This window comes from Ambystoma mexicanum, chromosome 13, assembly GCF_040938575.1.
Source record: "Ambystoma mexicanum isolate Mex_15411 chromosome 13, UKY_AmexF1_1, whole genome shotgun sequence".
Classification (NCBI taxonomy): Eukaryota; Metazoa; Chordata; class Amphibia; order Caudata; family Ambystomatidae; genus Ambystoma; species Ambystoma mexicanum.
Genome location: NC_090938.1, coordinates 519116312 through 519133649, shown reverse-complemented (window position 1 = coordinate 519133649; position 17338 = coordinate 519116312). Strand labels below are relative to the sequence as shown.

The following is a 17338-nucleotide window of genomic DNA, read 5'->3' as shown; positions in this document are numbered from 1 at the left end:
ATGCAGTTTCAATGAGTGGTGGCAAAGTTATAAGCCATCCAAAAACTGCCCCCAAACATCTGAAGTGTACCCGAACTTCTCAGGACTGTTCACGAACATCCGAACTGTTCGTAGACTTTCGCTGCAAAAACCACCTGTTTTCATTTGCTTCCATCCCATCCTCATCACCCTTCACCTCCCCAGAGATTATTTGATAAGTTTGACAAGTGCAATGTTGTGTTTTTCAATATGTTTTTACTGCGATGTCCGCAGACACCGGCCGATGTCCGCAAATTCAAGATGGCGGGCATTTCCAAAAATCTGACGCACCTCCTGCTTCACGCCAACCAATCAGCTAACACGTTGTGTGCCCGCGGACATGACGCAAGTCTATTGGCCAAAAATCTGCTCCAAATGCTGAGTATAGTCACCAGAATATGATCTGCCCACAAGCCTGAACAGCCTTCTCTTCACATCTTCGTATAGCAGAGCTGTCTCCACCTGGACTGACTTGGCTATCCCCGAATCCATCCCTAGTGGTTACCTCCTAGAAGATAGGAAAAATAAAGGCTCTAAAATAGACTAAAACGCTTCATCCTGCAAAGTGTGATATGCTGAAGAACCTCAAGGCAAATGTTGTTTTAAGTAACATCCTTTCTGAAAATCATGGCTCCTGTTTCCTAGCCATACTGCAGTTAAAGAAATGGTCACATATGCAGTGTTATTTGCAGAGACTTTTGTCTTTTGCTCTTTCAACCACTTTAGTTTGCTCGTGTTCGTACTCTATCCCTTTGCTTTTTTTCACTGTTTTATTTGCTCTTCAGCATATTGTGCCTTTCCTTTGCTCCCAACTTTACATCTCCCTTCGCTCTTTCCTTCTGTTACTCATGTTCACTCTTCCGTCACTTTTTTTTTTTAAGTAGGCTCTTGCTCTTTTGTGCCCCTTCTTTTACTACTTTGAAACTACTTTGAATGTTCATAGTTTTAAGTGTCTATGGTCAAAAGACCTTTACACCAAACACAACACATCAGATGAGAAACGTTACAATTATAATTCATCATTGGTTCATCAAAGTTGGATAAAACACAAAAGACAGCTAATTTGTTAAAAATGCATCACAATTAAAATAGTTAAGGATAACATCCATTAACTTAATAAAACAAACAATACTATTTACACATACCAATTCAAGCGATTTTCCTCAGGACCATCATTCCGAATGCTATGCCTTATATCTTGCAGAATACATTTTGGGGCGGGGAGGTTTACAAAGAGGGAGGGTCTCGCAAGGTAGCCAGAATTTTTTCCACTTTTTGCCAAATGTGAAACGCAGCAGCAGTTGTTACCATAGATCTTGCACAATAGATGGCACTCCAGAACTGATCGGATGTATGATCCCTACATTCTGGATATCCATTTTCGTACAAGAGATGGAGCCTGCTACATTGCGTAAGCAAGTGCAATGCTGCTTCCACAGCTACCCTGCAAAGGCGACATGAACGCACATTTTTTACTAGGCCCCAATATTCTCATAAACCGGAAGTGTAGCTAAGCGTAGGGACAGATGTAATTAACCAATTGAGGGGAATAGGTGTTGACCAAATAATCACAAGGAGTGTTTAAATTCAGTCCCTGGGTGGTATTAAGAAGATATTTGCGCTTACTTGCAAGTTAATCAAAGGACTGAGAGTGGTCATAGTACCTATATTTTCTGTCAAAGTCCTTAGCATAGATTTCTCCCAGTGAACCGGGCACAGTTTCATGCCTATATTCTACAGTGCTTTTAAACAAGTTTTTGCATTTTGGAAAAACTGATGCTGCGCCCACAATAACGTAAGTGATCATTGCCACAATGTAAGAGTCTAACATTTTCCCTGAAACAGATGTTGCCCCAAAATTTACAGACATTATCCAGAGTACGTGCAAAGAAGTAAGTCCCAGTTCTAAACGCAGGGCTTCACCTGGTACAGAGTTGGGAAGGCCAAGCAATGATCGAAGAAGCTTGACCTCCAATTTTTTAAGCCAGGTTACTGATCCCTGTGGCGATGTTTCCAAAGTGTACAGGATGCCAAAGACTATAGAATGCCTTTATGCAGAGAGCTTTGCCTCCATAGATCGCCCTCCCTACATTTTTCAGAGTTAACCATTTTGTCCATGCCATGGAGGAAACCTCTCCTTCATGGCAGGAACCATTCAAATTGTGTGAGATGTGCATACCAAGATATTTATAGTTCCCAACTTGTTCCAAGCTACAACCTCCCAATTACCAAGTAAACCTCTTACCCAGATAGGCACCCTTACCAATGGTCATATTTAGTTTTGCCTATAGTAACACGGAGACAGTTAAGATCAGCATATTCTGCCAATGCGTTCAGTGAACGCTGAAGACCCAATGGGGTGCGGTCAAATATAACTATCATCCGTGTAAGTCAAGCAGCGTAACTTCTCTCCCCCATAACTAAGTGGCAAACTTCATACTGTAGAGGAGTCGTCGAGTACCCCCACCAAAAGCTCCGCCCCCTTTATGTTGGGAGCCAGAAATTGCAACACGTGCAGTTCCAATGAGGATGCCTTTACCGCAGAAAACCATTGAGAAAACCTTATATGCATTCACGAAAAAATAATGGCCTCTTGGACAGAGTCCCGGAAGAAGTGTGAAAGAGAAGATAGGGGACATCATGTGGAGCAGAGCTGACGCACCCAGAAAAGATGCACGAGGTAAAAGAACATAGACATTCTATAAGATTTGAAAGAGGAAGTGGTAAAGATGAGCAATATTTTGGACTCTAGATGAAGATGCTCATGTTACAGAAACGCTGAAGAAAATGCAATTCAGTTTACACTTAGTGATCTTAAGGCTGTCTACATAGTGAATAGTTTGCGGTGATGTGCCAATGTATATACATAGAAATGTATAGAACCTGGATATTCCACGATGCACTTTAGCGGGCCTTAAACTCTGTGACTGGAAAGAGTTTTCAGCATGGCGCAGTTGGAAAATTGCTGATGGCGAAGGGGAAATTGGTTTGGCTGGCCAAACACCAAGAAGCCGAGGCCACTGCGTCTAGTTCTCCATCCAGTAGTTACATGGAACGTGAGAAAGAAACTAACTTCTATTTGAGGTGAAATTTAAAACCCTGAAGGCACTAAGAATGAAATGCTGAAAAGAGCTCAAATGCGGTCTCCCAGTCACATGGTCAGATCAAAATAGATATTGGGTCGAGCTAAACCAAAACCATGGAGATACTCCCTTTATTTCTCAGGCACAGAGAGCTTCTGCAAGTTCAAAGCCTTAATTGACTGGCAGACTGCAAGAGTGATGATAAATGTTGGGCTAATTGGGAGGGGAGGCACAATCACGCCGACCTTCCCTGCACCTGGAGTGGTAGCCTGCGTGCTGCTAGCGTGTGGAATATTCCAGAAGGGTACATGGGTGCCAAACCAATGGTAGGGGGGCCACATATCAATGAGCTCTATAGTTTGTATAACCAATCAAGTGTCGAGTATTAGTATGACACGGAAGATGACTTGCACTTGTGATGGGCTTAGTTGCCCACCTGACAATAGACACCCAATCACTTCCCCTGTCAATAGGGAACGTATACTTGGATGTTCCCTGTAATCCTATCACACCCCAAGTAGGTTTTTGTAGTTTGCCACGTAGTGCGACGTCACTTATGACGAGTTTGAACTATAAAAATTGTGTTTTTTTTTAATCACATGCGCTGAGAGAAATCGAGCGAACAGCTGTTGATGTCCGTTGTAACTCTGTTTTTTGATAATTGCAAATAAAACGGGCCAAGTTTTGCCAACTTCCTGAGTCTGTTTGATTATTGATGTTTGAATACATTCTTCATCCCCATTTATCTCCAAGTATTGCTACCTCGTCTTAAAGGGCCCAAGGTACCTGGGTTCAGTACAGCCTCTAGGTTTGAAACAAAGTCAGCCACATAAAGATTATATAGAGAGAGGGCAAGATCACAACCCTGTTTGAGGCCTACAGTTGTAGAAATGGGTCTTGTAAGCTTGCCATCCTGTCGGCCTCACCCTCACCCTCACATTAGTATCTGCATGCAACAGCTTAGTAAAATATAGCAGCAAAGAATCTATGCTCCATGCAGATAATTCTTCCCACAGTCTACCCCCATCTACCGTATCCAACGTGGAGCTGTAGTCCACAAAGCACAAATAAAGATTGGTACTTGGTTCATGTAGGGTGTCTGAAATGAGCGTAAGGAGTACCCATATAGTGTGGCTAGTGCCGTGCCCTTTCCTAAAACCCATCTGCGTGCAGTTTAATATGGAACTGGTTTGAGACCACTTGGAGAGAACCTCCAACAGGATTCTGGGTAATATCTTTGAACTACTGTCCAACATGGCCAGTATCCGGTAGTTAAAGGGGTCTATTTGGGGCCTTTTCTTATGAACAGGAATCTGTATTGATTCTAGCCACGCTGGAGGATAGACACCAGTCTCACATGCCCATAAGAACAAGGCCTGTAACAGACCGGCCCAATAATGGGGATCATTCTTAAGGACAGCGTTACATAGGCCATCTGGACCCAGGGCCCTAGATGATTTTAACTTCACGAGTAATGTAACAATGTCTGCCTCATTAACGTAGTGCCAAACTGTTTGTGCCATTCTTGGCAGTCCTTACCACCGGATGTTTAAGTATAGAGATAGTGCAACACTTTTTATTAACATGCATGGCCCAAGTCTTTTCAGAAATGCTACACCAAACGTTCTGAGACAGTGTTAAGATTTCTTAATAGAAACCACATTTTTTTGGTGTCATGAGTCTGAAGTGTTTGATCAATAGATCTCCAGTTGCGAGCATTTTCATTGTACTTCTATGCGCGCAACCATTTTTTATAGGTGGCTCTAGCTGTCCCTTTAAGGTTGTTTTTTCTCGCTAATAGGAATTAAATAATTCTTTACTATATCACGAACCCCCCGTTTTAATAATTGCAATGTCAAAAAGATGTCCAGCCCCCTCTTACTTGTTTATACCCAGTGACAAAGTTTCCTAGCATGTAAATTGTATCTGTCAAGCAAACATTTCAGGTCCCAGTTAAGACAACTAAGGAGGGCTTCTTGAGTTTTCCTACAGTGTCCGTGATTAGTGACTGATACAGTAGACCAGCAAAGTCTATTACCCCTAGAATTAACCTTAGTTTCTTTTGCATGTCAGTTTTTTTTCCGGTCTTTTGTCTCCTTTCGGCTACCCCTTTACTTTGCCATTTTTGTCTTGGAAGACCAACCTTACTCAGCCCAAAAATGACTAGAGCAATCATGTACAAGCCGCTCCTGCGACATGTAGCACTCATCCAATTGGAAATACTAAACTTGAAAGCATTGCCTCCGAAGGGAGCCCATTGCATAGTGCAATGGTCTGCAATCAGTTGCTTTCTATTTAATTAGCCTCTTTTTCTTCCAATCCGAGAATAGGCACGTGAACTTTGTTTTGCAATTAGTTAGTTTCTCTGCTAAACAAATCTCACCAACCAATCCACAGAAACTGAGATTGGATACCAATTTGGTGCAGTTTGGGGAAAAAACAATACATTCATTTGTGTTCCTTTGCTTGCTTACGTTTGTAAGGTGCTAATATTCAGCAGTACCAATTTATTGAAAACTCTCCAAAATGACAAATCCTCAGCAGACTCGCAAGCTGATTTACTAGTTGCAATTTACAAACAGTCTCTATGTTCTTTGTAAAAAACTGCCAAACTGATAGCAAAAGTACAAAACAAATGAACGTGTAAGGGTCTATGAAAAACAGAGGGGGAAATGGGGGGCGGAGGAGAGCAAAGTAAACCCCTAAAGAGAGAGTGCAAGATTTAAAAGATCAAAAGATTGTAGAGAAGGCCAGTGTAAATGTCAATATATAATTTGGAGACTGTTTCAGAAAGGTTGTTAGTTGAAATAATATTTCCCTTGTGGTCCCACAGTTTCGATTCACCCTCTGGCAGTATTCAGGCCAATGCAAAATGAAACCCAGTTCATTGGATTAAATGAGCCTCTTGTTTGGTTTGCTATTTTGTACTTTTATTTCTGTTCTCTGGGGTGACAGTTGTATTTTTTTGTTAAGTTATTTGTCGTAGTTCCTCCTGTTTTGCTGGTTGAAAAGGGATTTGTCATGTATCTTGCGCTTTAAAACATTCTCCTCTTAAACTGGGAGTAAATCTCCAACCTTTCTCTGCCCCTTGAAACGCGTAGTACTAACTTACATTTTTTTTTCTCTTCTACCAGTTTGGAGTTGATGAAAGAGCCCGTGACCACAAAGTGTGACCACATATTCTGCAGGTAAGCTTCGGATTTTCCCAACCCGCTGCGATCTACAGGGTTTCAAACTTTAAATGATTTACAAGCGTTTAATTTACGCTTGAAAGTCCCTCTGTAACTGGAAATATTGTATTTGTCCTCTGAGCTGGATGATGAAGATTGGGTGGGTTGTGAGACGTCTGGAAACGAGCAGGGTACAGTATGTCCTTGTAGATCATAAAGTACAAATGTTGAAAAGAAAAAATAGTTGGTAGTTTGTGAGGTCATATTATCCTTCAACCCAATATCATTCTCTTAACGAAAGATACTCTCCCAATATGTATTTACACTTAGAAAGGGCACTTAAAATTGTTTCAATGCCATTAAAAACTTGGCAAGTTGTTTGTGAAATCCTCGACCCAACGCTAACAGCAGCCCTACAGATGAGTAGCATACCAGCCACTTTTACACCCTTTAAAAAAGGCAATTCTCCCAGCATAAGAGGAAACGGTGGACACAACAGCCTGCCGTCCTGCTACCACCACACCCCTCGAATCCGTGGTACCAAAGGAAGGAGCTATAATATTGCCTGCTCCGAAATGAAGCTTTTAAGCTACAAATGCAGTTTTTAAGTTGATATATTAGTAGGTGCAAAGAAGTGTTGGATTAGAATTAAAATATATTTTTACTTTCCTAAAAAATTAGGAAAGGGAATTTCTGTTTTACTCCACAAAAATATTTTACTCCAAGCTTAATCAAATAAAATACTCCCACATAAACATTGTATCTAGCTCCCTGGTGGTAGCATATGTTCCAATCTAGTGGAGGGGGTGTCATTTTAGAATCAGCGTAAAATATATTGACTTGCAGCAAGAAGAGTGGGAACGTGCAAAACGTTTCCCTTTAAACATAAAAGTTGTATAGCTTTTCTGGGCAGCTCGAACGTTGTGCCATGTAGGATTAAAACAAATACATTCATAAATTATCATACGGTGTGGCAGGACGCCATCTGCAATACTGATTTTCTTTTTGTTGCTATATATGAGAAACCTGAGGGTTTTCTCGCTCTTACTCCCCTTGCCACCTCTACACAGGGGGCCAGGCAACAGCCATCGCTAGTGGATCCAGACCCTCGGGGTGGAGAAGCGAGGTAGGATCGCAGGGTGGGGGGTCCTTGGGGGAAGGGGAGTGGGATGCCCACAGACGAGGCATGGTATCCCCCTTTCCCTGTTGATTACAAGCCTAACCCTCCCCCTGACCTTTATGGGATACTCAAATTTCCCTGCATGTAACACCTAATGGTACTGGGACGAGGATGAGGCGAGCAAGAGTAATGAACATCACACACCCATTTCACCACTGGTACTGGGAAGAAGATGTGTTTAAAGTACCATGAGGGGTCAGACACGTCCCTCTAATTGTGGCCAGGCAAGTTCAGTTATGACTGCACACCTGCAACCTATGAAGGGGTTGCAGATGTATAAATGTGAGTCAGAAAGGAACAGAGAGGACGAGAATGCAGGCCACAGAGGCAATAAGGGCAACGTGAAGAACCGGGTGTTGTGTGGGGAGAACCAACGGGGACCCGGACCGCGAGGAGGCCGCTGTGGTGGGACTTGAGGAACCGATCCAGGACGCCGGCCGAGATCCCCTGTGCAGGAACCTCCATCACAGGGAAACGAGCAGCTGGTGCTGCGAGTAAGGAGAAGGGACGCAGTCTGCATCCACTCAGGCAGGAGAAGTGCTGGCGAGTGCTTATGGCGCCCGGCATGCGAGCAGGGCTTGCAGAGGCAGGGCTTGCAGAGGCGAGCCTGCTCTCTGGGAAGAAAAGAAGCAGCAGCAGCAGCCAGATCTGCAGAAGAGGAACACCAGGACCGGTGAGTGACGCGAGGAGTCATTCGGAAACCGGGGTATTCCCAATGGAATGCAGGCATACATATTGAATACCAAAACTATAAGAAACTTTGAATATTTTAATCCTGCTTATTGAATACCGAATCATGAGAAACTTTAAAATCCACTTAAATCATGAACATTGAATACCAGACTAAGTTGAAACTTCACTGTATAGTGAATACTGAACTGAATTAAATTCTTGAGAATTCAACAACATGAGTGAACATTTAATACTGAACTGGAAATAACTAATGCAGAATGCCAATCTTAGTCTATAATTCTAAAGACTGAATGGAGCCCAACAGTGAACCTTTATGGGAGAATACAGTGAGGCAAAGAGCCCAGTTGGCAAGAAGTGTGTGACATGTGGTGGTAGAACCACAAGGCTGGCCAGGAGAAGCGAGAGTAATGCCAGAATACACATAATGTCAGGAGGCCAACAAAAGATAGTGTGAAGTACGCCAGACTAAAGAGCCAAGGGATCCTGGTTACACGACCTGTGATATGTGGACTGGGCGGTCTGACAACTGCACCTAGACCAGTGAGTTCTAAATTGTGGGAACCAAAAACACCGGTACAAGTCAAGAAACACTTATCTGAATTAATAACTTGGGGAAGGGAACCCCGAGGATTGTGTGAACTACATTGCCTTGAACTGGATGAACTACAAGTGCTGTCCTGAGGACAAGGCCTCAAGACCCTTTTTGTTTGAACTGTTACTTGGGAAAGGGATCTCTGAGAAGTTGTGGAACTATTTGATCTTGAACAAAGTAAATCCAAATACTTTTGTAGAACTGTTTTGGACTTTGGGAAGGGGAGCAGAGGAATAAGCTGAGAGCTGGATGAAGCGCAGAACTTTGAATTGAACACCATATTTCTTTTGACTTTGACATTCTTACACATTTGTTGGCTTTAGTTGTGAGGGCAAGCATGTGTTTTGGACACAGTCTAACTTTTCAAATGAGCTCCTTGACTCAGCCTTTCCTTAGTTTCGTTCAGGTAGGGAAATCCCACTTTGGTATAGGGCAAGTTTAGGCCTTCTTACCATCCTGACATTTGCGTTAATAAATTACTTTGTTTTGAATCTGTTGTCGGTGTCTTACTTCATGTTGTCTTCACATATGCTAAATGGTGGTTTTCCCGCTTGATGGATGCTCTGCAGAACCTGCTCAATGCTGAAGAGTTTAGATTGCAAGTATACTTTGCTAGGCCCTTTCTACTGGCACACCAGCAGCTGCAATGTGATTTGGCAACATGGAAGCTACAGATTAACTTGTTCTTCCCTAAAACAGCCTGATGCAACCAAATTCATTTCAACAGCCATGGGCTGCCTTGAAAAGTACTGGCACAACTTTTCATATTTTTACTGCAACCTCATTTACCAGAGCGAAGTCGGGGCTTGCAAAATCACATAGGCAATGTGAGCTTAACTAAATTAATATGCAGTAAATCTCAAGTAAGTGTCACTGTGTGGATAGTCTCTGGGTGGCAGGAGTGCGCAAAACATGAAGTTGGCTTACGGGGGGCTGGAGGGTATGCACCATTTTACTGAAATGTTTGCCATCCATCACCATAGGTTGAGTGCATTTCTCTTGGGTCGAGTGGGTAAACTAAGTTGCACGACCTGCAGGTCCAGTAGAATTTGATAGCGAAAGTTATGAAATTATTTCTGGTTTGGTATAGTGGCAGATGAGGAAATAGAATTAGAAGTGCCAAAACCCAATCTGATGGAATTTCTTTCCACTTGGTTTCCACTGCATCTACAACAGCAGTGTATTGCGTCTAGCCCAGGAAGTTTAATCAGCAACATATAATTGCTGGGAAGCAATGACCCCTCTCCCAGGGGAACTGCGGGTGGGATGAGAGTTGGGGACTTCATAGGGCCTCTGCAAATCCCTGGGGAATTGAACTGTGAGCAAAATACTGAGTCCTTTTCATTTGAGCCCGATGAAAGATGGGGGAAGGACAGGGTAGCTGGATGAGGACCATCACACTGGAGAAGGGGCCAGCCATCTTGAATTTGCCAGGCCCCACTTCCTTCCATGGGACCCATTCTTTTTTTTAAAAAACTTTATTCAGCTTGCCAACACACGGAGGAACACAGTTAGTAAAAGCACATTGTGAAAACAGTTTGCAATTAACACAGAGGCATCACTGTACAATGCATCATAACCAAACCGAGCACAGGAGCATATAATAAGGAAAGGGATGCAACTAGGGTGAGGAGGGTACATACTTCATAGAGGGTCATTGAGGGGACTGGGGTGGAGAAGAGGCCTCCGAATCTGAGGTCAAGGCAGACATGTAATCACGAAATCTGCGCCATATGTCCCTTGGTCTTGAATGCAGGTGTTGTGTTGCCCCCCAGGCCTCCTCAGTGTCATGTGCCCAGGTGACTGCCCGGAGCCACTGCGCATACGTGGGAGCATTGGGGCGAAGCCAGCACAATACTATACAGCGGAATGCCAACATCATACAAAGACCTGCAAATTTCCTAGAATCACGTTTCAAACCGGGGAGGTCATGAAAAAGGCAACGCATTGGAGAGGGATCTATGGTGCAGTCTAATATGTCTGATATGGTGGAGCATATGTCCTGCCAATACTGTGTTAGGTGCGGGCAGTTCCAAATCATATGTATGTAATTAGCCTGGTCAGCGCCGCATCTCGGACAATTAGGAGAGGTCTCATGAAACATGCGATGCAGTCTAGTCGGTGTGTGATGATACCTGTGCAGCATCTTGAATTGCAGTAGTTTGAACCTAGAGTTGTACGATACCTCCTGGGTTCGTGCGCACATACGGGCCCATCGCTTATCATCAATCTCAACTCCGAGATCCTCCTCCCATTTTACTCTAAGTTTACCAAATGAGGGGGCGGCCCTGGTCTGTAGTTGATTATAGAGTCTGGATACTTTCCCTCTGAAGGAATCGGACGTACAGAGCTCGGCTATCAAAGGATCATCTGGTGGAACTGTAGGGAATTCGGGGAATTTAGCTTTTAGGACCTTCCGAAGTGAGGAGTATTGTAGCCATGCTGATGGTCTACGCTTGAGAGCTAGGGGGCGATCCGAACACGCCAGGAAATTGCCCCCCACAAAGACATCACGGAGAGACAACAAACCTGCCATCGTCCAGCGGACAACAATGCATTGAGGAATGTAAGGGACGTCAGGAAGGAAATTCCAAAGAGGGAGGTCATCATGAAACGGATTAGGGGTTGCAACCGCAGACCACATTTTGGTAAGAGCAAGTGACGTACTTAGCACAGGGTCTGAGGAATCGGGGTCTGGCGGGGCTGGCTTGAGAATGAGGGAACCAATCGTACTCTCTCTTACCTTCAGTTTCTCAAGACTGACATGAGGGGGGGGAGATTCGTTGTGCTGAACTAATAGGAGGCAAATTGGGACTGAGCAACTACCCAGTATCTGAAAAAGTCAGGGGCACCGAACCTGCCCAGTTGCTTGGGAGCAGTGAGCGTATTCAGTTTGAGTCGGACCGCTCCAGAGTGCCAAAGAAAGGTGCTAGTAATGCTGCGCAGCGTCTTAAAGAATCCATCGCCCGGCCATAGTGGAATGTTTGTAAAGCGGTATAGGATTTGGGGCAGAACGACCATTTTTAGTATTCCTATTCTACCAGCTAGGGAAATAGGGAGTCGGGCCCAACTTGCGCTTTTGGTGGCCAAAACAACTAGGTAATTCTGATAGTTATCAGCGCGCAGTTTCTCGGTCTGACGGGAGACCGATACTCCCAGGTAGGTGAAGGCGGATTGGGACCAAGTGAGGCCCAACAGGTGAGAGGGTGGTTGTGTGTTGTCTGTGAGTGGGAATATGGACGATTTAGAGCAATTAACTTTAAGACCAGAAATATGCCCAAAACGGGTAACGTCACTGAGAATTGGAGCAAGGTTTGTTTCGGGAGAGTGGATGTAGAGCAAGGCGTCGTCCGCGTACAGGGAGACAATGTCTGCCTGTCCCGCTGAACGTAGGCCTCTATGAGAGTGTGATTGGCGCATCATGTCTGCAAAGGGTTCAATAGCTATTGCGAAGATCAGCGGGGAGAAAGGACACCCCTGTCGCGTCCCTCTGGCTATCTGGAAGAGGGCAGAGCATCTATCTTCAGTATGGACTCTTGCCATTGGGTTGGTGTATAGTAGTCTGACCCAGGACCGAAAATTGGGGCCAAATTTACATTTTTCTATGACTCGCCACAGATACTCCCAGGACACTGAGTCGAATGCCTTCTGCATGTCCAGTGTGACTGCCACCGCTTGTGTTTGGGGATTAATTCTGCTAATCACGTTGAAAGGTCGTCTAAGGTTTAGGGATGTGGACCTACCTGGCACAAATCCTGCCTGATCAGGGTGTATATCAGGCATAAATACAGCCAGGCGGTTTGCCAGTAGTTTAGCAAATATTTTTACATCACAGTTTATTAACAAAAGGGGGCGGTATGAGCCACACTGGGTAGGGGATTTACCAGGTTTAAGAAGGACTGTTATCATGGCCTCGCGGAGTGAAGGGGGTAGAGTACCCGTTTCGCAAGCCTCCTCCCATAGAGCTAGCAGCTGCGGGACCAGGATAGATTTATGACGCTTATAGAAGTCCATATGAAGACCATCCAGACGGGGGCCTTCCCTGCAGCAAGTGACTCAATGGCCTCAGTCAGTTCCTCTGGCGTGAAGGGTCTGTCTAGGGAAGCAGTGGCGTCAAAGGATAGGGCTGTGAGAGGGAGTTCCTCAAGGTAGCAGTCGATTTCTGAAACATGGGGCCCGTCAACCCTCGAATAAAGGGAAGTATAGAATGTAAGGAACTCTGTGTTGATGTCTTGGGGCGAGGTGGCTAGGGTACCGTCAGATCTCTCTATCGCTGGGATGTTGGGCGCTCCAAACCCGTGGCGAATTAACCTGCCCAGCACCCAGCCTGGCTGCTCACCCTCCCCGTAGCGCCTAACTGCCTGAGGATTATCAAGGAATTTAACTTCGCGCTCAGCCAGTTTACGAAATCTATCCAGCTCACGGCCCAATGATGCCAGTACGTCAGGGGAGTGATCGCGTGCGTATTGGGTCTCCAAGCTAGCAAGGGTCGACTCGCTGTCAGCGATATCCTCCCGGATGCTTTTTAGTATGCCACTCCCTTTGGATAGGGCGATACCCCTAATGTAGGCCTTGAATGATTCCCAGAGGGTGGCTCGAAGGGGGACTGAATCTGTGTTGACTTCGAAAAACTCCTCGATGGATGACTCAAGCTCGGAGGCAAAGGGTATGGTCAAGGAGGGCATGGGGTCTCATTCTCCACTGCCTTGATCTTGCAAGGTCATGTCCCCAGTTCAGGGAGATGACCACAGGGGAGTGATCCGACAATGTTCTGGGAAGGATTGCCAGATGGGTCAGGCATCTAATCAGTATATCCGACAACAGCCATCTATCTATCCTAGAATGAGAGCCGTGGACGGAGGAGTAAAAGGTATACGTGCGGGAGTCAGGATACATTAGTCGCCAGGCGTCCACCACCGCCAGCCGGGGGAGGGTTGTGAGGATTGTGCAGGCTGCTTTTGAAAGCTGGCGAGGTCTGGAGCCCGATCTATCTAAGGTGATATCCAGAATCGTGTTGAAGTCCCCACCCCATATAATCGGGATCTGAGGGTAACTCTCAAGAAGCGATGCTAGGTGAAGAAAGAATTCAGGGTCGTCGATATTAGGACCGTATATATTAATGATAGCTACTTTTTGATTCTGCAATGTACCAATAATGAGTATATATCTTCCGAGGGGGTCAATATGTGATTGGGAACAGCTGAACTTCAGGTTTCTGTGAATTAAAATGAGGGTACCTCTGCTCTGGGTGGAATAAGTTGTGTAATACCTCTGGGGTCCCCATTGCTTGGCAAACCTCTGGCACTGTTTAGCACAGGCGTGTGTTTCTTGTAAACAAAGGATTTGTGTACCATGACGCTCAGCGTAGAGTTGTATTTGCCTCATCTTTTTGTAGTTGCCCAGTCCCCTAATATTCCAGCTCATAAAGGTTATGTTACTATCCGCCATTAGTATGGAGGGTATGCTTGGGTTTTGTTTTGCGTATGAGGGTTGACCCAGCCCAATGCGGACAGGACCAAAGTTCCGCTCCATCTATACCTCTGTGTTGCAGTAGTGTACCAAGTGTGATTTCTCTAGTGGCCGTCAAGACTTTTTTAACATAACTCCCCCACCCCCCGGTTCCCACCCACATCCCTCCCCAAACCTGAGGAATGAATCCCGAACCCCCCCCACAACAATAACAAACTTCTCGGCATCAGCGCCTGGGGGGCTGTTAGCTGACCGAGCAGTGGCGCAACGGACTGTAGTGGGTAAGCAAAGTGTGCATACAGCTGGAGTCTCTAGTGCACATAGTTTAGAAACCATATGTGAAGCGACCATGGTATCAACGAGAGAGAATAAAAAAGAGCGCTATCATAACATGTTAATGCATTACCATACTCGCTAGACATGACAGTCTATAATCATGAGCCTTCCCGGCCCCCGGACCCCGTCGGGAGGCCCGCGTTCATTTAGCGTTTTTAAGCACTGCTAGGGCGTAAATAACTGGCAAACATAGTGAGATGAAACCATTCCGAGGGGCCATGGTTGAGAGGATCAATACAACAATAACAGGTAACTATTCAATGCATTTATGCATAGCATCGAGCCATCATGAATAAGGCTAAATATGGACTATTGCCGACCCATCCCAACTCAAAGGGCAACATTCAAGGCTGGACAGGAGATGACAAGGGGTTAGCCAGGGAAGTGCTCATCCAGGAATTTAGAAGCTTCCTCTGGGATCGTGAAAAAAAATGTTTTGTTGGAGTATTCGATGCGCAATCTTGCAGGGAACAGCATGGAGTACTTGACTCCTAGATCTCGGAGTCTTCTCTTCACAGCCACAAATGTTTGGCGTTCCCGTTGTACCGCCACCGAGTAATCTGGATAGAGGTGGATTCTGGCCGCTCCAAGTGTAAGATCACCTTTGATCCTGGCTGCCCGTAGGAGGGCATCACGGTCCCGGAAGTTTAAGATCCTGGCTATAATGGGCCGAGGGGGGGCACCTGGTCTAGGCTTTGCGGTCAATGCTCGATGTGCTCTCTCGATGGCGAACTGTGGGGACAGTTTAGGAGAGTCCAGGAGTGTCATGAGAATCCGTTCCAAGTAATCTTCCATCGGTTCTGTAATATTGTCCTCCGGTATGCCAACTATACGCAGATTATTACGTCTCGAGCGAGATTCAAGGTCATCATTTTTCTTCTCAACTGCCGACACACGGCTGGTGAGCGTGGAGACCTCAGCCCGTAGAGAGCCCAGCACATCCTCGGCAGCCCCCAGCCGAGTTTCAACCTCTGCCACCCGCCCATCTGTTTTTTCGATATGGGCTTTTATGGAGGAAATGGACCCATTCATGTCGTCTAGTTTGGTATGCAGCGTAGTGAAGCCATCCCGGATGTACTCCAGCATCTTCTGCGAGTCGTCTGAGATCGGTGGGGCCGAGTTGGAAAAGGGCTCCTCGGTATCATCGGGGGGCGGCTTGGATGGTGTTTTTAGCAAACCTGTTTAACAAACTTTGCTTTTTTCCTGTACCGGCTCCCTTAGTCATGATTCAAGCAGGTCTAGGACCTGGGGTCCTGGAAGAGAGTGGGTAAGCAAAGTGGCGTACTGCCCGGTAGCAGCCGAGGGCCCGGAGTGTTCAGGACGGTGGGTACGTGGCCAGTGGATCAGTGACCCGTTTGCGATGTGAATTACTCTCCAAAGTATATTTTAGCTCAGTATGCACATGCTGCAGTAGGTAGAGTTCACAGCCGAGAAGCACAGATGGGGGGGTACGGCTACCGGTGCTGCCGTCCCTCTGGACCAAGACTACACAGTGCCGGCCTTAAAAAAAAAATTCAGGGCCTGGTTCTTCTCAACTCCAGAGCTCGCAAGGAAATATGAACTGCAGCGCTAACCCAGGTTCACAGGGCGGATCCGCCGGTGAGGCACCAGAGCCGATGCGGGCAGAGGCCGGTGGCTAGTTGGAGGGGGTTGGAGAACTCTCAGCACGGTGGAAGTAGTCTCTAGTGGGGGTGCAGCGCAACCGCCAGGGCCCGGGCAATCGAAAACAGGGTGGCGCCCCAGAGGCCAGAACTCGCGGGACGCCCCGGACACAGGCCCCCCAGGGTGGCGCAGATGATGGGCCCAGCGATTCCCCGCAGTATTCTTCAGCGGTGTCCAGAGTACGGTGGCGGGGGGGGTCACCGTTAGTCACCAGGCCACCTTACCTCACCAAGAGAGTGTGCGTGAACGCTCTGGGGAGGGGGAAGCGGGCAGAAGAACAGGTCAGCCGCGTGGTGTTGTACAGTCCAGGGTGGAGGGAGCCAAGAGCCCAGGCACCAGCCGCCAGCACGCAACGGCCCAGGGCAATCTAAGTCCGCTCGCTGGTCCGGTAGATTGGTTGCAGGGACGCTTCGCGCGCCTCCAGGGCCTCAGCGCCCCTCCCCCACAGAGGCCGCACACGCCGGGGCGCCGAGTAGCAGCACGAATCCGCAACCCTCGGAGCTCCGTCTAGGGGAGAGCCAGGCGTCTGCGGAGCCGCGTTTCCCTCAGCAATAGTATGGCCCACAGAGGGTCTCCGGGTCTCAGATTTAGGATATCGGTGGACTGTCAGCTTATATATTATAGGTCATAGCAGTGATAGTTGGCAAAGCTGTATTTTGGCGGTTAAATCTGCAAGGATGTGCCCTCGTCGTCCGGAGCTTCACACTCAGGCAGCCATCTTGTTTCGGCACAACAGTGCCCCCCCCCCATGGGACCCATTCTAACTTTCTTCAGACAATGCCCTCTTGGAGCCGACTTCACACGGAATTTAAGCAGCAAGGATTGGCCCATTACCAAAGGCTTGGTATGGACCAGTCTGCTGTAGCAAAGGGACCATGTATGCGAGTAAGATCCTCCCACCACCTTTAGGGCAATCCTCTCTGAGACTCTCATCCTTGGGAAGTACCGTCTTGAAAATTTCACTTGGATCTTGTTGGGGCTAAAAACTGCCCAAAGCTCCCATCTGTATGGCAGAGACTAGGATTCCATGGAGTGTGCGGCCCCTCTCTCAAACTGCCTTGGAATATTTCAAGTGACCTGCTGGGGACAATCCTGAATGCAGCTGTGTACTGGGACCATAGAATCTCCCTACAGC

The 17338-nt window shown here is 46.5% G+C and overlaps 1 protein-coding gene across 3 annotated transcripts in view; it reads left to right on the top strand.

The window, feature by feature from the left end:
* BRCA1 (BRCA1 DNA repair associated) overlaps window positions 1–17338 on the top strand; it is a 560494-nt gene that overhangs the window by 85530 nt on the left and 457626 nt on the right. For all 3 annotated transcript variants that reach the window (XM_069634200.1, XM_069634199.1, XM_069634201.1), the window contains exon 3: window positions 6236–6289. In XM_069634200.1, the coding sequence (XP_069490301.1) occupies window positions 6236–6289 (54 nt within the window). The remainder of the gene's footprint in view (window positions 1–6235; window positions 6290–17338) is intronic.